The following is a 24,838-nucleotide window of genomic DNA, read 5'->3' as shown; positions in this document are numbered from 1 at the left end:
TAAACATGCAGAAAAGAGAAGATGATAAAAAAAGAAAGCTAACTAAGAAATAGATATGTTCTCTATTAATGGGCCGTCTCAATAACTTAGTCGATCAATTGCGTTGATGGGCCGGAGCGCTGGGCTGACTGAGCTGGGTCGGGATGTCCTCGGGTCTGCAATATTATTTTTTTTCCTTTTTTTATGAATTTTTATTTATAATCTAGGTGTTCCGATTAATTTTGAAAATAGACACGTTACTAGGGATAAGTAAAAGGTTAGTTAAATTAATTTAATTAGAATTGATCGAATTTAAAATTTCGGCTGAATCAGAAGTTTATTTTTTTTTAAAAAAAAATATCTATTAATTTGGTTTAATTAATTTAATTTAAATTTTTAATTTTTAAATTTAATTAAACCTAACCTATGTTAAGAGTTCGCTCCTATGTTATTATTATTACCAGTGATTGATATTAGTCATAAATACATAGCAATCCACTGAATTGGACTTCAAAATTCTTAATTTGTGGCCCACGTTTATCGCTCACGTTTAAAGAACAATTGATCAATCGATTGCCCTAAATTCAAATTTAATTATTTCATTTTTTAGCCAATTATTTCATTTTTTTATTAGTTTGGTTTATTTGATTTTCGTAAGAAAGTATGATTATTAACTTGGTCATAATTTCCTCTATTTGTTTACGTCCACTTGATCTACATTTCGAAGAGTCCATCTCTAAAATATTTGTCCATAAACTCCGAACCATAAACTTTGGTACTCTTAGTTTTTACCAAAATGCTTTACATTTTGTTTTGTATATATATTAAACGAGATCTTATCATTCTCAAACTGCAAAGTAGACATTGCAGTTTTATATTCCATCTAACAAATAAATTTAGAAAGTACGATAATTTCAGTTCGGATCGTCTGTCCTCAAATTTTTCTATCTTCGTATCTTTTTATTAATTGGACAGATCAGATTACATCTCAAGGATGTCTTACACATCATGAGGATACTACATACATCTTAAGGATATCATGATATCTTGAAATGTAATCTGATCCGTCCAATCAATAAGAAAACACGGGGATAGAAAAATTTAGAAACAGAGGATCCGAACTACGATAATTCATGTCCCAACTTTACTAATAATTTAACCAACTCTTAATTGTGTCCTAAGTAAGAATTGAATCGTCCCTGTATCTTCTGTACCTGAATTTATCTTTCCTGGGCGGTTTTAGGGCTACCGAGATGGCGGATGCACCTAAGTAGAATTGAATCTTGATCGCGTGGTAATTGCACATTTGCACTCTGTCCCGTACCACCCCACTAAACCTGGGGCGTCCAAAATGCTTTACCACTGCACCTTATTATTTGTAATTGCTCGAACGTAACGTCCCCTCTCTCTCTCGGGCCAAACTCTCTCCTTTCTGAATCGTAGCAGATCAGCGCTCGACCTCCTGATCGCTTGTCGACTACTTTTATCGCGTTCCTAAGGTAAAGCTTTCACAAGTTCCCACTTTTTGATGGATGGTGCTATTTTTTCATGAGTTCTTATTGCTGTAAATTCTAGATTTTTCAGGGAGATGTTGCCCGAATAAAATGTGATATAGGGATACTTTTGATAGAGAAAACATAGAAGACTACTGCGATAGTAATTAAGTTACCGTCGTTTGGACCAAATCGAAACGCTTTCTTAAACTTTCTGAATTAGCTGAAACTTAAATTTTCTAGCAATACGCGCGATTTGGTGAGTTTAGTTTTCTCATTTGCAGTGATTCGATAACAGGAGTTTATCACTTGTAGCAAGAGTTTTCGAAATTCTGATCGTGCAAGTGATGACAAAAATTCTAAAAGGGTTGGTGGTGATTGTGAATCTAGATATTTTTACCTTCGTCAAAGGAAGGAACTATGACATATATGTTTAGAAGAGATTCCATTTTAACATATTGAAAAGGGCACTATCTGTTGAAAGGATGTCACCTTCTTTATCATGCTCTAAATCATCACAACTATTGGTTTCATTGTACATGATTTAGAAAATCATGGTATACGATTTTAAAAGCATAGTAAACGAAAGTTCTAAAGTGTAGCATATGATGTCACACATTGTAGTATATAATATAGAAAATAGTAGTTTATTATATAAAAAAAGTCATAGCATATTATGTAGAAAACTGTAGTATATGGCACCCTCTAGATATCTCCATGGAGAAGCCTAGACAAAATTGGCATTCTGCCTTCTTTGTGCATTTCTCAGGATTGGGGAGTCTGTGCTACCCCTTTCTTCACTAACTATTGGCGCCTCTTCCTCTTTGTGGAACTATCGCCGTGTATAATGTTCCTCCTCCACCCACTTCCCTTCGCCTTCCAAATTGAGCAGCAAACGTATAGCCTCTTCCAGCCACAACAGAGAGTCACAGCCTTGCTGTTTAGTAATAAATCATTTTATTTGTGTATTACTGCTCTTGTTATAGTATGCTGTTGAGTGTGGATGTGGTATGAATATTGTCTAGTGCTGCCGTAGCAAACTCCTTTGATGGGCACGAGGAGTTGTGCTTATTGAATTGTCCCACCGGCAAAGTGATTGTTCCCAGCCATGGAAAGGGGGTTTACTTGGGTATGAGTATGACAACACTATGGTCAGTGACATGATTATTATTGTACATCATTTCATATTTATGCTAATTGCGATCAAGATTTTTTTCAATGAAGCTCCTCACCTGATCAAGTCTTCGCTCAGAGTATGACTTTCTTCTCATGTTTGATAGATGGACTAAAACCAAGGTTGATTTCTATGTCCTGGATAAAAGACTCAAAATCTTATTTTATACCTCATACAATCATTATCTAAGACAAAATTATTCACATTGAAGATATAGGAAACTAAATACCATTACCATTGCTTTTGAAGAATAATGGACTCCCTTCTATAGCCATCGTTTGTATACATGTATATATATCCTCTTGACAACCTGACCAAGTGAAAAATATCCAAGAAAAAGCACAACTAAGAAACCAAAATATGATAGTGGAAGTTTACTTAGTCCCATAACTTTGCCAATTGGACTATATGGGATAGTGATCCCAATAGCAGAAATTGTTAAAGTTGACAAAACCACTGGCCAAGATGCTGTATCTTGTATAAAGGGAATTTTTTCTGTTCTAATCATGTGGATGATTAGAGTCTGCATAAGGAGGCCTTCAACAAACCATGCCGAATGAACAAACTCAGCATCTGAATATTCACTGGCGTCATAGTAATATCGAAGGAATAACAAGGTGGTGATGTCAAACATTGAACAAACTGGGCCATTCCACATAATGAAAACTGGTAGTTCTTTAGCAGAAAAACCCTGAGGAACCATGGCATATCCATCATCTACCTTGTCCCATGGAATTGCTATCTGGCCTAGAGTATACAGAAAATTTTGAGTAAGAAGCTGCCTGGGAGTGAGTGGCTCAAATTGCAGCAACATAGTTGCTATAAAGAATGAGACAACACTTCCAATATTAGCAATCAAAGATAGTTTTATGTATTTCATTGTATTTCCATATGTCAGCCTACCATGTTCGACTCCAGAGACAAGAACATTTAGGTCCTTTTCAAGCAGTATAATGTCAGCAAAGTCCTTGGCTACACTTGCTCCGGAATCAACTGAGATACCAACATCTGCAGCTTCCAGTGCAAGAGAATCATTTATTCCATCCCCTAAAAAACCGACAACATGTTTGCCTACTCTCTGCAGTGACTGAACTACTCGAAGCTTCTGAGTTGGAGTAAGACGGGCCAATAATGTGGCTTTTCTGACAGCCTCATGGAATTCAGTTTCTTCAAGAGCATCTAGGTCTGGACCAGTTGTCACGTGAGTAGTTCTGATGCCAACTTCTTTGCAAATTTTGATGGCTAGAGAAAGTGAGTCACCAGTTAACACTTTTGCTTTTACTCCCTTCTCAGCTAGTTGCCAGAGTGCTTGCTTAGCTGATTCTTTTGGTGGATCAAAGAAGGAAATGAGGCCAAGAAAAATCATGTCTGATTCTATTAGTGAATGGCTGTTCTCTTCATCTGTAGTCATCTGCAATTAGAGTTATGACTCATTCATAAGTTTAGACAAATATTGACACTAGTTGTCTATGCCTATCATAACCCTCAACTTTTTTATTTAGGTCGGGCCTGGCATTATCAGATCATAATCACGAATAAGGTTAATCTGTCAAATTATCGATTTTATGACTTCCACCCACTTCTGGAGAAGAGAAATCTTAAGCTGCTACAATAGTGTTTGGTTTCTTACTCTGCTAGTATATGGCAACTTATGATTTATTATTCTTAATGGAAATGTTTGGTAAATGACAGAAAAAACTATATCATTGTACATGGTCGTGTATTGATTTTTTTATGACGCCTCATTAGTTAGTTGGAGAAATTCCCTTACCCTAAACAATGGTTTCAAAATGATATTGGATACATGATGGTTATAGATAGTGGATCACAATCTTTTTTTCACTATCATGAATATTGAATATTAATTATGACCCATTCAAAGCTTGTTACTCAGGAACTTAAGTTTTCCCAAATGTTGAGCTTAATACAATATGTCCAGGATGTTTCAAAAAAACTGACAGTCTGTCAAACTTTTCAAAATGTTGTCCTAACAAATTATATGTCAACTAGAAAGGAGAGATGAGATCATACTGTGCTTGTCCTCTTTATTGCTACTCCCAAAACTCTTAAGCCATCATTGGTCAGTTCTTCGCTTTTCTGAAGAACTCTTTTCCGCTCTTCTGAAGTCAAAGTCAATGTTACACCTTTCTCATCGTGCTCAATTAAGGTAGAGATACCTAATACTTCTTCAAGTGCCCCCTTTGTTATGACGTATTTGGCTGTGTTCAAGTAAGAGCCTTTTTGATCCCTTATGCTGTTTAATTCTCCCTCAACGATCACAGACATCCTTCTTCTTCTAAAATCAAATGGAATCTCTTCTATCATTCTCCATTTTGACACTTGGAATTTGTAGCCATTCATATATGCATACGCAAGAATTGCATCATCTATAGGACCTTTAAGTTCAGTTTTGAAGAAGGAATTTAGAAACGCAAATCTCAGTACCCTTTCATCTGAAAAACCAAAACTATTTAAATGATGCACCATCAGCGCACAATCTGTTGTTAGTGTTCCAGTTTTATCGATGCACAAAACATCCCTGCAAAAAATCGTGAGGTGGAATTAGTTTAATATCTTTCACATTTCAAGAGAGCAATGGTCAATAGCTGATAATACCTTACGTATAAATACATAATATATTCTGTTTTTCAACAGACAATTCTACACTTGGTAAATGCCTGTGCTGTTATTTCTCAAATTTCACCATGATAACTTACAAAATAAAACATGTACTAATTGCTACCTTACGTATAAATACATAATATATTCTGTTTTTCAACAGACAATTCTACACTTGGTAAATGCCTGTGCTGTTATTTCTCAAATTTCACCATGATAACTTACAAAATAAAACATGTACTAATTGCTAAAACAATTTATAACATGATAAAGGTCGTGTGATATGGGAGGATAGTAGTGACTTGTGAAGTTCTAGCACAAATATTACAATAGAGGATGATCATCTCAAGTTCTTCATGCATGTACATTCTTCTGTTCATGTGTCTGGTCGAAAACAGAAATCCATACATAACAAACAATCTTGAGAAACAATTACAAGCAATTGAAACCTTCTCCCTTTATGATGTATTAAACCACATGAAGGATACTTGATATATAAGAAGACGTACTAGTTAATTTCTGACCCATAGATCTATAAGAAATTGATGGTGGAAATGTGTGTATGTCAGATGGTGTAAAATGGAAACTTAGCTCCTTACAGCATGGAAAAGTCAATAAGTTGATGTTTGTTTTCTTCATCTAAATGGTTATTGCTTTGTTTCTTTCAGCTGTCATGTCATTGACATACAGAAAAATAACTTATTGTTGGTTATGCATTTCCTATCTGTTTTAGATTTTCTTCTTTCTGCACTTTGAATTGGCTTGCTTTGGGTTTTGAGTTAATCCTGTGCAGCTGAATGCACAAGACTTGTATAACAGTTGCCTAGTATGCTGGTACCAGGTTTGCAGCAGTAAAATAGCATTTCACTAAACCTAAATATATATCCGCACAAAAATCTTAGCCTGTGCAACCTGTTGGACATGCTATTTGATCTTTACATTTGTTCACGAACATTGACTAAGAACATATTGTGGAGACCGGAAAGGCAGGTTAAAAGTTCACTTAAGAAAACAAATAGGAGTCACATAGTTATATACTAAATGTTTGCAAACAGAAGAAAAGAAACTAAACTTGCTCTTTTTAGTGTTGCATCATTGTTTTTCTTTTCTTTTTTTTTATTTGAAATATAAATATTCAATATTAAGCAGTTGTAGAACATGTTGAAAACATACTTTAACATGCTACAATGCATATGTAGACTTGTGTGCATTTAGGTGGATTTATGAATCATTGAAATTTCAAACTTACATAGCTCCCATGTTCTGTATGGCAGATAGCCGCTTAACTATACATCTGTCTCTGGCCATTGCAATGGCTCCTTTAGCAAGATTCGTATTTACAATAAGAGGAAACATTTGTGGGGTCAGTGCTACTGCTACAGAGATCCCAAAGATGATGCTCTTGCCCAAATTATGTGAAGCATAATAATCAGACAGGACCATTATTGGAACTACCACAACCATGAGGCAAATAAGTGCATATGATACAGACCGAACACTATTATCAAAGGTATCTCCTCGTTTCTCTTTCCACGCTGTGGAAAATATTGTACTCATATATGTCCTTGAACTTGTAGATATAACTAATCCAGTTCCACATCCAGAGACCACACTTGTTCCCTAGGATTGCTTTTGTTTGTTAATACATATAGTCAGAAGTATTTGGCATTAGAAGATGCAATAACATGTAGAGAGTTGTCAAAGATTACCATAAAGCATACATTCTTTAGCTCTAGCAAGGGAGTGCTCCTAACTTCTGTGATATCTGCTATTTTCTCCATGGTTCCTGACTCTCCTGTTAATGAGGACTGACTGTTCAATGATTAGGCAAATATCATGTAATGTGGGAACTTTGATGGGTAGCTATAAATAGCATAATTTGGTAAATAAATCCTGAAAAAAAAAATAATCTGCCCTGTTACCTTACAATCAAATCTTTGGATATCAGTAGTCTTACATCACCGGGAAAAAGATCCCCAGGGCTAAAATGGATAATGTCACCTAGTACAATGTCTCTGTAGTCAATTTGTACTACTAGTTCTTTCTGAATGATTCTTCCAGCACATCTCTGCACTCTGATTTGTGATCTCAAATATTCAGAGAGTTGCATGGCTGCCCTTGAACTCTTATAGTCCTGCCATACGACTTTTTTATTTGGTCTATAATCTGGTAGCATTAATGCAGTATATGAAAGACAGCAGGCTTTTCTTGCATGAAGTGCTCTAGGAGATTGATATTGACATACTTCCTAAGGTTATGTTATGTACCTGTTGGAATCGGATGCCTACACTAGTCAAAACCAGAATGAGCATAATGCTTCCGTTGGCATTATCAGATGCTAGGTATGAAAGTGCAGCCATGACAACAAGAATCATATTAAATGGGTTGATAAAAGCCGTGCACCAGAGCTGCCACCAGCCTGAGAAATTATGGTCAATAGGGATGTTTTTTCCTGCTTCCCTCAGTCTACTTTCTGCTTCCTTGAAGCTCAAGCCTGCATAGAGATTGACATTCGGTATTTAAAATTGCTAATTTTTTTTCTTGAGATAACTTGTGATTTATTATGTTTTATTGTGTTATTTATAAGAAACTGATAGATACACTTTTAGCTCAGATCTGTGTTTCATTAGATAACTTTGTAAAATTGAGGAATTGAAAAAACAAAATTGCAGTGTATTATCCTCTTGAATATTACTGTTTATATAGGTGCAGATTCATTCTGAATGACCATTTACTCATAAATAGAATTACACAATTTGATACCAGATGTCGAAATGTATGATTCTGGCGGCACATGCAGTGGTTGTAGGTTTGATATACATTGCGTCTGTTCATCAGGTTTCTTTTTTCACTTCATTGAAATGGAATGGTTATCATTTAAGGGATCATCCAGTAAATACAATGAAAATCATTCAGAACTGGCTAAATTGTAAAAGGTTCGTCATTGATCAATGAAGATCATTTGGATCAAATCTAATTCCTGGTACATGCATATTTAACTTCAAGAACTATTACCTTGATCATCAAAGATGATAGTCTCATTGGTTGCTCATTAAAACCTCCTATTTTTCTGATAGATTTGTGAAGAAAAATGATATGCAGATAGACGTGGCAAATAATACTCAGACAAGTTCATCGCGATCAAACACAGTACTGAATTCTTCTATATTACATGTTTTCATTTACACTAATTTGGGGTTACTGTGATGAAATTGAGTAGGAATTCATTTCTCTAGTTTACCCTACTAAAAGTTTTGAAGGAAAAGAAATCATCTAAATTTACTGGATCCAATTTGGAGTTAAATCACTCTTCTTCCCTCTCCATTGAAGAAGATACAGTAAGCTTGGGAATGAAATTCCTTTTTTCCTTTCTTTTATTGGAGAGCAACCACAAAATAAGGAAGAGAACAAGTCAAGTTTTGAACAAAAGAATGTCTGCTTAGTTAAAAGCATAAAACCTGCTAGAAGTGGACTAAAACTCGAATCTCTTCCTTCAGCTGATTCATATTTTTTTTCGCCTTACTGATGCAAAATGAATACATACAAACACACATGCTGCTATCTTATTCTGCAACAAGTTCAATTTGTTTATTCATCTTTATGCTCATATGTACATATATATGTGTATATCTATGATATATCAGAAAACAGAATCATTTAGGGGAGCAGTTTTTCCATTATATCTAGCATGGTATGTTTTTTCCCCATACCTCTTTCAGTAGACTGAACATATTCAAATGTTAGGTTCTTTTCAGATTGAGCCAGAGCATAGATCCATGACCGGACTCTTTCCTCTGCTTCGGACGGTCCAGACACATTCTTCCCTGAATTTTTAGCAGCAAAGAAAACCATGACCAAACTAAAGTTCACTATGAGGCAACAACCATGACAAGAAAATGAAACTCAAGGAGCAAGATTTATTTTCGCAGGAACTTGTGATAATTACTTGCTTCAAGAAGCCTTCTCAAGCACCCAGAGATAGCTTGTAAAATGCCATGTTTTCTGTTCGATCGGCTCAGTGGATGGTGCTTGCCCAAGAGGCTCTGTCGTAGGGAGTTTGGTGCATCCATGGCAGTCTATTTGATCGATCGATGGATTAACAGAAGAATTCCATGATGCAAATAAAGAAGCGCAGCATTGAACGGGTAGTATAAAATGCAAGAACTAAGCTTATTTTTTGTGCTTTCCAACTACCATGCATGAGTTTGACTGTTAGGTTCCACTTTGACTTGATATTTCTTTTGTTTCTTTGTTTGGTGTGTTGGATTGAGTTAGGTTCTGACTTTCAGATTATAGAAGTGTAGATAGGTGCTTTGAATACCAAGTCCCACCACACTTGTTCTCGTATCGAATTCAGAAACACTCATTCTAATACGTTAATATCATTATTTCAGGTATCAAATAAAGGAACACCCCACGGATCAGTACTCTGCAGCAACGTTGGAATCAACAAGTTTCGATGGAGCTGGAAATTAAAGTGGAAAGCACACGGTAAGCATGTCAAGCCAAACTTGGCACTGACCATTCAAGCCACCAAATTTAATTCCCCCTCTCACACACACACACACACACACTAATTCACTTAGCAGTACACTGTATGAAATCGAATTGAAGTGGGTAGGTAGTGAATATGTTTCAGGGACTGCATGCCCATGCTTCCAATCTTGTTTCTCTGCTGGGACGTACGTACCTACGTACGTGCATGGAGGACATGCATGCAGGAGACGAATTCAAAGAAGGTGGTTGAATGCTGATCACCCCCATTAATTGTTTCAGCTAGAGGCTGAAATATAAAGTGATAAAAAAGTATGATAATTCATCAAGTAACAGTAGCAAGTGGGAAAGCATGGGGGAGAAAAAGAGGAATATGGAAGCATCGTCCATCCAACTAGAGACAAAGGGCAGAAAGAGAGAGACAGAGAGAGAGAGAGAGGAGGGAGTAGAAAACTAAAGGGTAAATAGGAAAAGCAGAGGGGGCGAAGAAAGGCTGCAAGGAAGAGAGATAGAATTCACGGTCGATGCCTTTTCCTTCGCTCGTCTGGTCCACATCCAACATCATTCTCTTCTCCCCACAAAAAACAAGCCCTAGAAATTTAATTTCAAACTGAAGAAGAAAAGAGTTTTAGTCAAGCATGCAGCAAAGTAGCCATTTAATATGTAGCATTTCACCAGATTACACCCTATTAGTATTTTCTTTTTCTAACATTGAAATATATATTTAAATATAATCAATGCATAACTCCCTGCTGCACAGCACTCACTGGTTTGCTTGTGCGTGTAGGTTGTGACAGTCATTTCTCCAGAGCAAGCACGAGGAGCACCCATCTGCTTCAGCCCTGCTGCTGCAGCTACAGTGATTCTCTGCAGTCTGCACCACCACAGCGTGTAGATCATCAGATCTCTCATATCCGATTCACTCAGACCAGTTTGCACTAATGTGCATCAAATAAATAGAAATCAACCAACAGCAACATTTAATTGATGATGTATGTGAGTGTGTGTCTGCTGAGAGAGATGAGGGAGTTGGTGTTTGGTTTCAATTAATAGACAGGGGAGGTACGGCAAAGTTAAAGGGTGGAGTCGCATCAAACAATCACAGTACAATTCCTTTGTGTTTTTGCTGAAATATTATCATTCCACATCGAGATTAACAAGTATACTTTTCACTGAATAAGAGTATTCAATTTCAGCTATGATATTTATAATTGCTATTCTACATTCTTCTGAATTAAGAGTATTTTTTTCATTATTTTTAATCAATGATAAGGTTATGTTTCCTATGAAAGATTGAAAGTGAAGTAGGAAGAAATGCCGAAGGAAAGCAAGTGGATAGAGTAGAAAATGTTAATGGTTTTTTTCCCCTCTTGTTTCTTTGAAGGAAAAGGAACAAAGGTAGCTTTCTTGTCTGTATTTCTGTCCATTTTATTTACTTATTATCTAATTAATAAAAAAAATATTGAAGAACATAAGCAACTTAACAAACAAGGAATAAAATACAAACACTTGCCTCCGAGTAATTATTTTCTCAATTTCTTAAACAAATTTTTTTAAATTAATGGATAAATTTTTTTTAATAGATGATTGATTTAAGAATATTGAGTTGATATGTCATCTACATCAGTCATCTCAGAATTAATTGATATAAATTATATATTCGATATCAATTAAAAATCAATAAATAAAAATAAATAATAATAAAAAACTATAAACACTTAGTTACTTCTATTCTATTGTTAATCTGCGAATGTATATTAAATTGTGTATTCATGCATGAACAACACTGTAAAATATAATGAATGACAAAATTATTTCTACACTAAATTTCGAGTTGTGAATTGCTTATAAATGACAAAATTATTTCTACACTAAATTTTTGAGTTGAATGATAAAATTATTTCTACGAAATTATTTCTACCCTAAATTTCAAGTTGCGAATTGCTTATAAATATGCTAGATGAGTACCGATTCGACTACGCTTATAAATATATACACAGACATACTCGATCTAGTCATGGATCATGCGTCCCATCAAAGATTTGACACTTAGCTAGAAGAAAAAAAACTATTTTCTTTTTTTATACTATTATTTCTCGAATTTTACACGGAATTTGAATTGTCACATCACCAAATTTGAATTGCCCAATATAAGAATAAATTTAAAGTATTTGGCAAAGGAAAGAAAGCAACCGTATCCAAGTCCTTGACAAATGACAAGTCTTGGAAGTAGGAAACTCATAATATATTACGTGCAATTATTAATTTTCTTTTCTTTATTTATATATTTATAGACTTATTATGGTTTCGTTAGTATGTTTGGTGTAATTTGGAAGTATGACATGCTCCCAAGTCCCGAGACAACCACCTCAACCCATCTCCCATTAATTAATTAATTAATTAATTAGACATATTATTATTAAATTATACTAAAGATTGCATTAATCCCTATGAAAAAAGAATTAATAAAATTCCGAGTATCAACGATTTAAGTGAGATTTGATATCTCACTGCATGCATATGCATGCATGCATGCATGCATCCCGGCCACGTTTGATAGATAGGATAAACCCCGAATTTGGTGGCTAATTAACCACCCTCACTGAATGCCTGCAGTCAATCGGATCTACCTGACCGAGTTAACCTGATCCGTTTGTCCCGTATTGTCGAGCCAATTGGCGTTTCCGAAACCGATCGATGCAACCTAATCGCCTCGATTGTCTTGAACAACTTGAACTGATCGGAATTAGGTTAAGTTGGGTGGAGGAAGAAGCCAATGGAATCAAGTTTTCAACTCCAACTAATTGAATTATTAACATTAATTTGCACTCTACTGTGCATTAGGAAGCTGTTGGAAGATCAAATTGGTTATCTTTTTTTTTAATTAATATGAATTTTTGGGAGGTCCAAAAGGGAAAAATGGAAATAAATACGAACGGTCCTTGTTGTGTGGTACTTGGTCAAAGGGTGATGAAACCATCCCCTTCCTTGTCCCATTTATTTTCATACTGATAAAAAATATTTTTTTATAATTGTTGCAAAAAATAAATATTTTCATTAATTGCCAATATATATGGCTTGTAAAGGAGATTAACAATCATGGAAATTAAGAAGTTAAGTCGGTAAATAAATGAATATTATAGTGAGTGCAATGACAAAATAAGAAGTTAAGTGGGTAAACAAATGATTATAGTGAGTAAACTTACTATCCCACACTGTATTTTGTGAAAGGAAACAAAAATGTGTGTTTTTTTTTAAAAATTTTATATTGAAGGTGAAAGATGCATGTTTATATTAATGTTGAGGGGAGGGGTATCTGTGTCATTATCTCCCATTCATCCTACTTATGTTTTTTATTCCTATATCTCTTACACTACAAAAATTAAGGAGATTTCTGTCCCTGCCTTTGGAGATTAAATTAAAGAAAAATTTATCTCTCAAAAACGATGTGAGGATAAAAAATAAAATAAACTCCTATATAATACAGATTTAAATTTTTAATAAAATATATTCAGGGACAGGACAATGGCCGCTATTCTTAATTTTTAAGTATAAAAAATATATAAAATATATGAATAAAGGTAAAAAAGAGACGAATGAGAGATAATAATATAATTATCTCTTTTCAATATAAACATATATATTTTATCCCTTCTATTTGAAATTTCTTGCTCCATCAATATATGATACATTCATGCTATTCGAACTATCCGTTAAGATTTTATTTTTCAGATTTCAATTTGAAAGTTGAATATTTGGATTAAAAAAAAAATGAAATTTGGTTGTGGGTTTCTGCTTTTAGGGATGCAGTCATTTCAGCGACAGAGTGAAACTGTAAAAAGACTGGTCAAATTTACTTAACTTGCCATTGACGTGGGTTCATTAAGGAAAGATGGAGCTTAATAAGCTCCTTCCCTCCTCCATTAATGCAATTCGGAGAGAGAGAGATAGAGGGGTTTATAACGACATCAGAGAGAGAGGTTGATGGCGTGTGCTATTCTTCGTCTCGGTCTTATCCCCTTAAACAAGGCGAGTTAAGGTCGGTAATGAAGTGAGGGAGCTCATCGAAGTGAGGTGAGGTGAGGAGGTGGTGAGGGGGGTGGAGGTGATGGATTTTGACGAGCATGAGGAGACGGAGGAGGAGATGGGGTTGCCGGTGGGCTCCAGCTACGACGCACCCAGCCCGAATTCGCCTCCTCGAGAGGGAGGAGGGGGAGGGGGAGGAGGAGGGGAGCGGGGGAACGGGAGTAGCGGCCGGAAGGCGGGAGGCGGCGGGGGGAGGTACAGGGAGTGTCTGAAGAACCACGCGTTGGGGATCGGCGGGCACGCGGTGGACGGGTGCGGCGAGTTTCTGGCGGCGGGGGAGGAGGGCACGCTGGACGCACTCCGCTGCGCCGCCTGCAACTGCCACCGTAACTTCCACCGCCGCGAAACAGGGAGCGGAGGAGGAGGAGCAGGAGGAGGAGGAGCGGTTGGATACTACCACCACCAGTTCTCGCCGTTCTACCGCACGGCGGCGCCGGGGTATCTCCACCACCAACAGCCGCTGGCAGTGCAGGCGCCTCCGCAGGCGATGGCGGCGGCGCCCCCGCAGAGGCACCACCTGGCGCTGCTGCCGTCGACGTCGCGCGGGGACCGGGAGGCGGAGCATGGGATGGAGGACCCGTACGCGGCGGCGATGATGGGAATGGGGCCGTCTTCAGCGGGAAGCCACGGCGGCGGCCGGAAGCGGTTCCGCACCAAGTTCACGCAGGAGCAGAAGGACAAGATGCTCGCTTTCGCGGAGCGCGTCGGGTGGCGCATCCAGAAGCAGGACGAGGCCGCCGTCCAGCAGCTCTGCGACGAGGTCTCCATCAAACGCCATGTCCTCAAGGTCTGGATGCACAACAACAAGCACACCCTCGGTAAGAACAAACCTACCTGATTAATTCCCACATTAGGATCTCATTGTAATACTCCCTCGCCATTACAACCTCCTCCTCCATCTTCTTCTTCTTCCTTCTTCGATTTGTACTAGTAGCCTTGTAGTCTGTCCTAGTATTGTTAATTAATTATGAAGACTGTAACTGTTGGATTCAACGCCTCATCTTGTCTTCTTCATCAGCTACTTCAACTTATTAAACGTGTCCTCCATGCAATGCTTGCGTCCATCATGTTCTTCTTCTTCTTCTCCTTCTCGAAGACTGATTCAGCTGGAATTAAATGAAGAGAGGCAAAAGAACAAAGACCTTTGTGGTTTTACTAGCCAGCCATTAATGAACACAGTTACAATTAATTAACTTGTTGCAGGACCTTCGTGGTTTTCCATTAACCAATCGTTCGCATTGATTGCTACCATGTATCAGTCAGCTGATCAAACCTTGTCTCATTAATTTACACCACCACCACCACCAAGCAAACTTCATGAGCTTCATAGGATAGGAGGATTGACTTCTTCCCCCACAATATATTCCCCTCCTGTTATTCTATAGTTGAGAAAGCTAGCTAGAGACTTGGTTCTTCTTCTTCATTAATTATAGGTGCAACCGGACAAGATAACGAGAGAGACAGAAAGAGAGAGGGGGGGTGGATGAATCTTTGTCTTTTGGCATGGCCCATGGGAATACAATAGCTAAGTGGATGGTGGAGTTTATAGGATCGATCCGGGTCTGTACCCTGACCAAAATTCAGATTCAGAGATGAAATGAACATAAATTGACAGAACACAATTCCCCAAGCGGCCATGGACCCGGCCGCTGCTCCTTCTCCTCCTCCCTCTGCATCATGTGACTCCAATATATTCATATTCATGTAGCGCAGTGCAGTCCAGTCTAGTCCAGTCCAGTGCTGTCCGAATGGACATGCCGATCGATGGAGGGGGTGGACATGTTAATGTAGGGGATGGGGAGCGATGCCTGGTGGTGGGGATTGGAGCGAGCATGCATGCATGCATTGGTGTGTGTGTGTGTGTTGCGTAGATACATGTGGAGAAATTGGTCTCCTGAGGGAGATCAGAGGTAAAAGATGAAGCGAAATGTTGTAGTTGTCTGTCTCCCGTGAGGTGGGAAGGGAGGTTGAGGTGGGTCGTGGAGGCCCAGAGCTGCTGTTCTTCAACAATGATCGCTTTGGGAGCAGCTGAGAACTCATGGAGATCAGATCAGATCACTACTTCCACTTATTGCTATGTATCAGTATCTCCTGTCCTGGGACAGCCTTGAATTGGTTAGCGTGGATAGAGTTGTTACTGTAAAATAAGGGTTCGAATTTTATCAAAAGTCGAGGAAAAAAATCTCTTTGGCACTGATTAACTATAACTTTTCGATTTACTTCGTCATATTTAATTATAAGACTAATCATGTGCTAACGAATTTTAATTTTTACTATCATGTGTATCAACACATTGCACTCCAGTTATGACAGCACAGTTTAGTCTGACCCGTCCTTTTGCTGGATTCAGTTGGAGCTCCATCTCTATCACTGGGCGTGCTCCATCTATTTAAAGGGAATCAGGATTAATTACTCAGAATAATAGATATGCGTGTGCGCGCACATGTGCAAGTTTCTTATTTGTGTGTGAGAACCCTTCTGTTTATTGAAAATCTTAATTACAAATAGATGAGCATAGACTAATTAACAATTTTTTATGCTAATTGCCCATTTAATCTTCAAAGGCATATGTCTCATGAAGGTCAAACCAATATATGAACATATATAAGTATAGGATGAAGTTATCGTCACATACATAAATAAATACAACAATTGTTTGTTTCTTCAAATACTCGGTAAAAGAATCTTGCGACTCCCAAATAAAAAAGCAAAGTCGGTCTTTTTGATCCGCATCTTCAATCGCAGTCTAATTCCAATGCCTCCAACTTCGTCAGGACTTGAATTCTTTAGCTTATTCACCTTCCAGGAAATGCTAAAGCTCAAGCACTACTTTAAGAAGTCTTATCCTTCATAAGAAAGCTATGAAAAATATGTTAACTATCAAACAATTCTGCAACAAAAATACACTATATCAAACAATGATCAAGTATAATATCAGGAACATATAAAGCTAATAAAGACTATATACATAAAAAATATGAGAACTTGGGCAAGAGCTTGCAGTTATTTTCAACGAATTAAGCTTCATCCAAAAAGAAATATATATTCTAAATATAGCCATTACCGAGGGAATATGATGTTTAATGTGAGCTGCTCGGTTGGAACTTGGCATGCAATGTCAAATACATATAAAAAAATACAAATTGAATCATTAATTTCCGGAGTTAGTATTCTTTAAAGTCGCACTGCGATTGAAAAAGCTGTTTACTTTACAAAGATTCAAGAAGGAAATGAGAGAGAACTTGGCATGCCTAAACAGTGACCCTGTGCCCTCATTGCTTTAACTTGGCATGGTACAATATACTTGGAGTAAAAGTGAATTAAAGAGACGTAGAGAGATGAAATGTTCCAATAAAAGTGATTTAAAGAGATGTAGAGAGAAGGAGAGTGTGACAGACCCTTTGTTCAGATATATTTATGTATATATATATATATATATATATAAATGTGTATATATGTTCAGATAAAGGTAATATATTGCAGAATATGTTTTTTTGTATATAAGGTAGGTTACTGATAGGTGATCAGACAATTGAGCATGGATCACCTAATTATTATGATGAGTGATGAGAATTTATTTGGATTCATGTAATTATGATCAATTCAAAGCATGGATTATTGTATCTGACAAGAAGATAGGAGGTTTCTGTACCTCTCCTCCTTGCATGCATGTGAAAACTCTGTCGTCTGAGAAAGTGAGGCTTCTTTTGGCTACATGCCAATGCTTTAGAGCTGCTCATCACCTAAATTAACTCCATGTCTCTGAGGAAAACAGTATCCTTTCTTTACTGTTCGATCATGTAAAAGGGTCACTTGATGAATCAATTAAAATAATAGCGATGAATGATGCATCATGCATGGAGTGTGGTGTGGGGTCTGCAGCATGCAGTGTGGTTCAGGACTGATGGTGACTTATCGGAGAGGGAAAGGATTGCAAGGGAATGGTTAAGGATCTTAATTGGGCACCAAGCAATACTGTTTCAATTTGCAGGCAAACATCAACACAGTCTGGTTTGACCCACCACCTTACATTAATATCTGGTTTAGGTAAGGACAGACAGTATCAGATGTCTCCTTCTGCCCTTAAAAATATAACATTTGTCTCCAACCATAATATGTTTCAGCAAAATATACCATAATATGTTTCAGCAAAATATAAAAAACTTTTCTTTATTTACCCAAGCCCTGTAATTTTCCAACAAATTGTAGCAGGAGCATGGCAAACTTTGTGAACTAATATTCAATGATTCTATAGTTTTAACTGGTTGAATTTCTTAATCTTCTAAACATGGCATAGGAAGGAAGAATAGTGAAAAAAAACTTACAGATACTAAAATATATTTAATTACCTACTATGTTGGTTTAGTCAATAGTGAAGTGCCACGAGGAGAAAGAAACAAAGATTTTAGAACTCAGTATTTAGTTCGGCAGTAAGGGTAGTATGCTTGAAGTTCTACCTTGTTCTACCTATATGATCGAGTAGAGTGAGGTGTATTAAGCAGGCCACAAATGAACCTAGTAAACTTGACAAGATGGGCAGGCTGGACTAAGTGGCAAGCTGACTGAGCCAAGTTGGATAGACATAGCAAGTTGAGTATTGTAAAAATTAATTATTTCTTGTCTATTGTTTATGATGTCTCCATATACACCAAACATTAAAAAAAAAACCCTATATATTTAATTTGATGAATCAAATTGACCAATATATGTTCTAATCTCTTTCTTACTCTGTGGCATTCCCTAGGAACTAGTTTATTTCTTGCCTTACCATTAGTATTAACTAAGCACACTATAAAACAATCAATTTATCAATCATAAATGAGTCATCATATTGCCTTATTTAATTATTAAAAATATATGTTAGATAAATTTTGAGTTAAAATCTTTGTGGAAATAAGTGATATGCATCGAAAGTAAAAAAAAATTATTTACTCCATATTTAAATCATGGATTGCGCAAGATTGATAGTATGAACAAATCAAACAGGCTAGACTATCTAATGATATTGATGGTTCAAGTAGGCCTAATGGGCCTATCAAACCATATAGGTAGAGCAAATCATGCAAACCAACTAGAATGAATGAGTTGGGCTAGTGGGATGGATTAGAGGAGACAAATTAGTCAGATAAACAGAGCACACCAAGTGAACCTAGTAACCCATAAAAAACCAAGCAGATTCTGTGGGCTAAATCAACAAACTTGGCTTCAAGATTTTTTCTTTTTTTTTTTTAAAGAAAGAAATAAAAATTAGAGGGTTTTCAAAGTTCAAGCAAAGGCACCATGGTGCGTGCCTATTCTCCTAAATTGCATACCGCTTGAATCTTTATTTAGAAAACCCAAATATGCATATTCTCAGCAGGCAGTTGAGATAATAAATTGCCATGCAAATTTTTTTTATGTAAAAACTAAATTAAGAATGCTAAGGATTATCACTCGAAAGACATCCTAAAAGCTAGTAGATGAATCTAATTTTCATCACAATTTAACCTACGATTCACTAAACTTTGAAATTAGACAGGAACAGAATGCCAATCTACAAATGCAACTGCACAAGATGCTAAGTTATATGTCATCTATCTGCTTTATACCAAGGAATCTGATACACTCAAAAGCATTGATACTTCACTAATTTATGAGCTGCAAAGTGTAAAAGCATGTACCTATGGTCCTGCTCACAAACAAACCATATGCACCGAAAAGCTGTCAGAAATTTATTTCAATAGCTTGTCCACTCTGCAAGGCCCCAGAGGAGTCATCCGGATCCTGAGTTTCACAACTGTATGACGCAACAATAGAAATTTCCTCTACTGATACTTGTTCCACGCCATTGTTCTATGGTAACAGAAATGTTGTGCAAATAGCCCGCAAGGTTATGCATCAAGAACCAAACATCCAGGTTGACTATCAACTCATCCACCGACTTCACACATTCTTCTATGGTAATAAAAATGTTGTACGAATAGCTCCACAGGTCACATCAACAACAAATAAATTGAGGCTAACTATCAACTCATTCACCTACTTCACTTGTCCTATCCCCTCAAGAACAAAAAAAGTCTCATCCTGATCCACAAATCTGATGGAAATATTCCATCACAATGCTGTCTTGTCTTATCCTTTATTAAGTTCAAGGGGGCAAGGCCACAATATAAGACTAATAGATCCATATTTTCATCATATCTCATAACAGTGGTGCTACTATGCAGGCTGTAGCTTAGCTTGTGAAGTAGTGGTGCAGGTGTTGAAATTGAATAATGCATTCACCACTTACAATGAAAACTCATAAGGTACACAATCTCAAATTCTTCTTCCACTCACACAAAGAGGTAAATCGTCACAAGCTAATCAAGTTCATCAAATATTCCACACAAGAGAATGATTATGCCATCAAGTGGCTTGGCCGGAATCAAATCACTTGTAAGAGAATTCTTATCTACTAGCCAGAGTTGTGAAAAAAGATCTTCTGTATGAACGAGTCACTCCTATCATCTTGTTATTATATTTCAGTAAAGTATGCGGTGTACTTGCCCAAGGAATGGTCAACAAACAAAGACTGCTAAGAAGAATTTCTCATCATCCTCTGGACAATAATCAACTCAAGTCAATATGATCAAAGTTTTATTGTTCCCCGGAGCACCACAATGAATGACAACTAAAAAAACTCTGATTTTGCTGTACACATTATCCTATCTGGATCACAGGATGGCAAAGTAAACTGCATCTTCACACAGAACTCACTGTTCTGTAATTATGCTATCAAGCAATTCTATAACCTTCTTAAATTTCCTCTCCCCGCACACACATTCGACAAATTTAGCCCATGTAGCAACCTCAGGCATAAAACCCATTTCTGCCAATCCATATAATGCTATAGTTGCATCAGCTACTCTTCCAATCTCACATAATTGAAGTAATAATTTGTTGGATGTCACAAAATGTGGCATGAATCCCCTTCCGAGCATCAAACCAAGAAGCCCAACTGCTTTCTCTATCTCCCCTTGAGCGAACAGGCTATTCAAAACAATCCTATAGCTCGCAACATTGAGCCTCAAACCCTCATACGGTAAGCACTCAAGCAAACCCATTGCCTCCTGAAACTTCTCCACCTTGCACAGTTCTCTGAGCACCACGTTGTAAGTAACCACATCAGCTTTGCACCCTTTCTTTCTCATCTCTTTCACCAATTCAATCCCTTCATCAACTCTCCCCTCTCTGCAAATACAACCGATCAAAGTTGTGTATGTGACAGCATCAATCTCCAATCCAATGTTCCCCATTTCTACAAACAACTCTTTTGCTTCCTCCACTCTGCCTCCCCTGCAGTAGCCATTCATTAGAGTTGCGTAATTGTACATATTCGGTTCGCAATCATTGTTCCTCATAAACGCAAAGAGTTTTCTCGCCCTATCGACCTGCCCACTTCTGCAGAAGCCATCAATGAGCACATTATATGTCAATGGATCAGGAACAATTTTGTCTCTGTCAATCATTTCCTCAAACAGCTCGAAGGCATCTTTCAACTTGCCCTCTCTGCACAGCCCGCCCATCAGCGTGGAATAGGTGATAAGATTGGGCTTTGCCGATTCTGACGCCCTCATCTCATCAAGGATACGGAAGGCGGCAGTGGTGTCCCCCCTCCGGCAATGGTGCTTGACGAGGATGTTGCAGACACAGGTGTTGGGCACGATGGAGAAACGGGACCTGGCGTCGGAAAGAAGCTCCTGGGCAAGTTCGAAGCGTTGGGATTCAACGAGACTGTCGAGGCAGGTGGCGAGTGCCTTGAGCGAGGGTTTGCAGCGGACGAGTAAGGGGATGGTGAAGCGGAAGATGTGGAGGGCCTTGTCGGGGAGGGAAGCGCGGCAGAGGAGGGGGATGAGGCGTAGGAAGATGGGCTCGTGGAAGCGGCAGGGCTCGAGGGACATGCGGTGGAAGAGGGCGTCTATGGCAGCAAAGCGGCGGTGGCGGGCGAGCTTGAGGAGGAGGGCAGAGTAGGTAGTGTGGTTGTGCGCGAAGCCAGGCTGGGAGGCGGCGGAGTTGAAAAGGTCGAGGGCGCGCTGTGGATCGGTCTGGCGGTTGATGAGGCGGACAGCGTCGGCGTGGGAGATATATCGGGAGCGACGCCTGCTGGACTCGGGGGGCGGCGGGGGCGGAAGAGGAGTGGTGGTAGGAGAAGGGTTAGAAGTAGGGGATTTGAGATACTGGAGAGGAGAAATCCACTGTAGGGAAGAGGAAGCGGCGGCGGCGGCGGTCGGAGTGGCGGGTTTCCTTGTCAGGTGTTGAGGCCTCATGGCTTCAGTATCCCTCGTAAGGTCAAATTAAAATTATATAGGAGAATATAAAACATTTCCTATGTGTTTTCTTAAATAAAATAAAATAATTATTTTATATATTTTAATTTATTTATTGATCTAATTTTATTTTTAAAGAATATTTTATTTATTTTTATATCTATAAATAAAAAATAAATATTTTTACTAATCAAATAAAATCTTTTATAAATAATTCAATAATTAACTTAAATCAATAAAAAAAAAAACTTTTACGATTTAATTTTTTCATTATTCTTAACGGAGTCCTCCTTCTAAAGATTTTATTATTTTCCTTTTCACTCCTATTATTTTTCTAATTGTTTTTGACTATCTTTCTATCGTGTTGTGTAAGCGTGGTGATGCCCCTTCTAATACTGCTACCATTACTTATCCTTCCAACATTCCTTCTACGTCCACAATGGCTGTCCCAAGTATTAGAATAAACAAAGAAAATTGTAACTGTCCAAATTGTTGGATATTGGGGCCTAAATGGACCAATACGATTTTGAAGAGGAAAAATCGGAAGCCATCAATTGTTGAAAGTCGTAATTGACTTCAAAATTGAAATCTACGTTTCGCGTAGATAGATTTAGACTATTAATTTGCTCAAAACCGATTAAGGGTGAATGAGAAATTAATGTTCAAAGTCGGCCCAAAATAACGTTGGTTATTCATTAAGGAAATGCAAGGGAGAATAATCCCACATCGGAAATTTCCGATGTGCATTCCTTACTTATTAATGATGTTGAGTTATTGGAGTTAACTCAGAAAAGTACCAGGTACTCTCTGCTCAGGGGCGAGCAGGTGCTCGCACCTGTGAGCCCGCCACCCGCCACGTGCGCAATGGGCGCTTTGTAGGCGCTTTGTAGGCGCTTTGTAGGCCTAGCAGTGCCTACATGGCACTCGGGTGACGTGTCAGGCTAGTACCTGACATGGCAGTGCCTGTGGCATCCTCGTGGGCAAAGGGAGATGACTGGACAGTTGGTTGGGCGAACGGATTGCAGCCGTTGATCAACGTTGATCAAAGAAGTATGGTGGATCGCTTGTGATGCGATCTAGAGCGTTGGATCACAATGAGTCACGATCTGACGGCTTGGGATGAGACATGATCTGAAGCATCGGATCAATGGATCCAGATCCGATGGCTGATAGATCTGAGGGTCACAACTCTTAGATCTGATGGATGAGATTAAAGGGGCTATGTGAAGGGTTATAACTCTTCAGTCCGGACGGCCCAGATTAATCCACCCAAAGGTCACACCCCTCCCTAAAGCCTCTTCCTTCTGTATAAATAGAACCCTCCAGATTGGAATCAAATCACTCAACTTAATCTTCTCTTCCTCAAGTATTCACTCACTCATCTTGTGCATTCAAGAGTCCAAGAAGCCTACGAGAAGGTTCGCTGGTCTCGGAAGTGCTACGATTCAGACGATTGTCGTCGTTGTATCTTGGGACAATTGCAACAATCCGTTAAGCACCGTAGCGGAGCAATATCGTTTACTGAGATAGTGTCGAACACTAGCCTCGACGATCGGTTGCATACTCCGAATTTCTGGCTCCAACAATCGTAAGCGATATTCCGTAAACCGATATGGCTACCAACGACGCTCCAACCGCCATTCCGTTCCGACGGCCGTTACGACCGCCGTTCCGACATCCATTCCGCACGGAGAAAAGCCGGAGAAATTCACCGGAGCCGACTTCAAAAGATGGCAGCAGAAGATGCTGTTCTACTTAACAACGCTAAACCTTGTACGATTTTTGCGTGAAGACCCGCCAGTCGCTACCGTCTACGGACGGTAGCAAGGCTGCTTGCGATACGTGGACGCACGGAGATTTTCTGTGTCGCAACTACATTCTCAACGCCTTGGACAACACGTTGTATAACGTGTATTGTTCATTGGAGACAGCGAAATCTTTGTGGGAATCGCTTGAGAAGAAATACAAGACCGAAAATGCCGGACTGAAGAAATTCATCGTCGGCCGGTTTCTGGATTTCAAGATGGTGGACTCAAAGAGCGTCTCATCTCAAGTCCAAGATATGCAATTAATACTGCATGATCTGGACGCCGAAGGAATGAAGCTGAACGAGTCATTCGCAGTTGCTGCGGTAATTGAGAAGCTCCCTCCGTCATGGAAGGATTTCAAGAATTACCTAAAGCACAAGCAAAAGGAGATAGGGCTGCAAGACCTGATCCCGAGGCTACGAATAGAGGAGGATAATCGAAAGTTATCCGATTGCAGAGGAACCAAGCGGACTATAGGCGATATGTCCAACCTGGTCGAGCCGAACGCTAAAAAGCCGAAACAGTTCAAGAAGAAGGCACAAGCGAAGAAGTTCAAGGGATCCTGCTACAACTGTGGAAAGGCGGGACACCTGTCCAAGGACTGCAGACGCCCAAAGAAGCCAACCAAGGGGCCAAAGGATGCCGCGAACCACGCCGCAACCTCTCTTGAGGACTTGGATCTCACTGCGGTTGTGTTTGAAGCCAACTTGGTGGATACCAACCCGAAGCAGTGGTTCATTGATCTCGGAGCAACTCGTCATATCTGTTCCGATAAGGCGATGTTCTCCAAGTATACTCCGATAAATGGCGTGAAGCTCTATATGGGTAATTCCACGACGTCGCCAATTGTCGGACTCGGAAAAGTTGTTCAAGATGACGTCCGGAAAGGAGCTAACA

The 24,838-nt window shown here is 38.6% G+C and overlaps 3 protein-coding genes across 8 annotated transcripts; 1 reads left to right on the top strand and 2 right to left on the bottom strand.

Moving 5' to 3' along the window:
- Positions 1 to 2,135: 2,135 nt before the first annotated feature.
- Positions 2,136 to 9,350, bottom strand: LOC122042783 (magnesium-transporting ATPase, P-type 1-like). The gene is made up of 9 exons (XM_042603091.1): positions 9,212 to 9,350; positions 8,976 to 9,089; positions 7,533 to 7,759; positions 7,188 to 7,399; positions 6,975 to 7,077; positions 6,515 to 6,885; positions 4,678 to 5,185; positions 2,882 to 4,057; positions 2,136 to 2,783 (listed from the first exon to the last, which is right to left on the bottom strand). The coding sequence occupies exons 1-8, from the start codon at positions 9,333 to 9,335 to the stop codon at positions 2,912 to 2,914; spliced, it is 2,805 nt and encodes a 934-aa protein (XP_042459025.1). The 5' UTR covers positions 9,336 to 9,350; the 3' UTR covers positions 2,136 to 2,783; positions 2,882 to 2,911.
- Positions 9,351 to 13,750: 4,400 nt separating this feature from the next.
- Positions 13,751 to 14,825, top strand: LOC122040170 (zinc-finger homeodomain protein 2-like). The gene has a single exon (XM_042599516.1). It carries the CDS (start codon positions 13,868 to 13,870, stop codon positions 14,681 to 14,683), a length of 816 nt encoding a protein of 271 aa, XP_042455450.1. The 5' UTR covers positions 13,751 to 13,867; the 3' UTR covers positions 14,684 to 14,825.
- A 1,550-nt stretch (positions 14,826 to 16,375) lies between these two features.
- Positions 16,376 to 22,151, bottom strand: LOC122042782 (pentatricopeptide repeat-containing protein At5g18475-like). 6 transcript variants are annotated; one of them, XM_042603085.1, is made up of 3 exons: positions 19,506 to 22,151; positions 17,498 to 17,607; positions 16,376 to 16,704 (listed from the first exon to the last, which is right to left on the bottom strand). In XM_042603085.1, the coding sequence occupies exon 1, from the start codon at positions 22,131 to 22,133 to the stop codon at positions 20,580 to 20,582; it is 1,554 nt and encodes a 517-aa protein (XP_042459019.1). In that variant the 5' UTR covers positions 22,134 to 22,151; the 3' UTR covers positions 16,376 to 16,704; positions 17,498 to 17,607; positions 19,506 to 20,579. The 6 variants fall into 6 exon arrangements, with proteins under 6 accessions (XP_042459019.1, XP_042459021.1, XP_042459022.1 ...); XM_042603087.1 differs by having other exon boundaries at positions 16,376 to 16,691; XM_042603088.1 differs by lacking the exon at positions 17,498 to 17,607 and having other exon boundaries at positions 16,376 to 16,735.
- Positions 22,152 to 24,838: the final 2,687 nt, after the last annotated feature.

Source organism: Zingiber officinale, chromosome 2A, assembly GCF_018446385.1.
Source record: "Zingiber officinale cultivar Zhangliang chromosome 2A, Zo_v1.1, whole genome shotgun sequence".
In the NCBI taxonomy this organism is placed as follows: domain Eukaryota; kingdom Viridiplantae; phylum Streptophyta; class Magnoliopsida; order Zingiberales; family Zingiberaceae; genus Zingiber; species Zingiber officinale.
The sequence above is the reverse complement of the archived record's forward strand: the minus strand, read 5'-3'. Positions and strand labels throughout refer to the sequence as shown.

Coding starts and splice junctions, on each gene's coding strand:
- LOC122042782 (XM_042603085.1), bottom strand. CDS start 22,133: ATGAGGCCTCAACACCTGACAAGGAAACCCGCCACTCCGACCGCCGCC.
- LOC122040170 (XM_042599516.1), top strand. CDS start 13,868: ATGGATTTTGACGAGCATGAGGAGACGGAGGAGGAGATGGGGTTGCCG.
- LOC122042783 (XM_042603091.1), bottom strand. CDS start 9,335: ATGGATGCACCAAACTCCCTACGACAGAGCCTCTTGGGCAAGCACCAT. Junction 9,090..9,211: donor GAGAAGGCTTCTTGAAGCAA/GTAATTATCACA, acceptor CTAAAAATTCAG/GGAAGAATGTGTCTGGACCG. Junction 7,760..8,975: donor TGTTCAGTCTACTGAAAGAG/GTATGGGGAAAA, acceptor ATCTCTATGCAG/GCTTGAGCTTCAAGGAAGCA.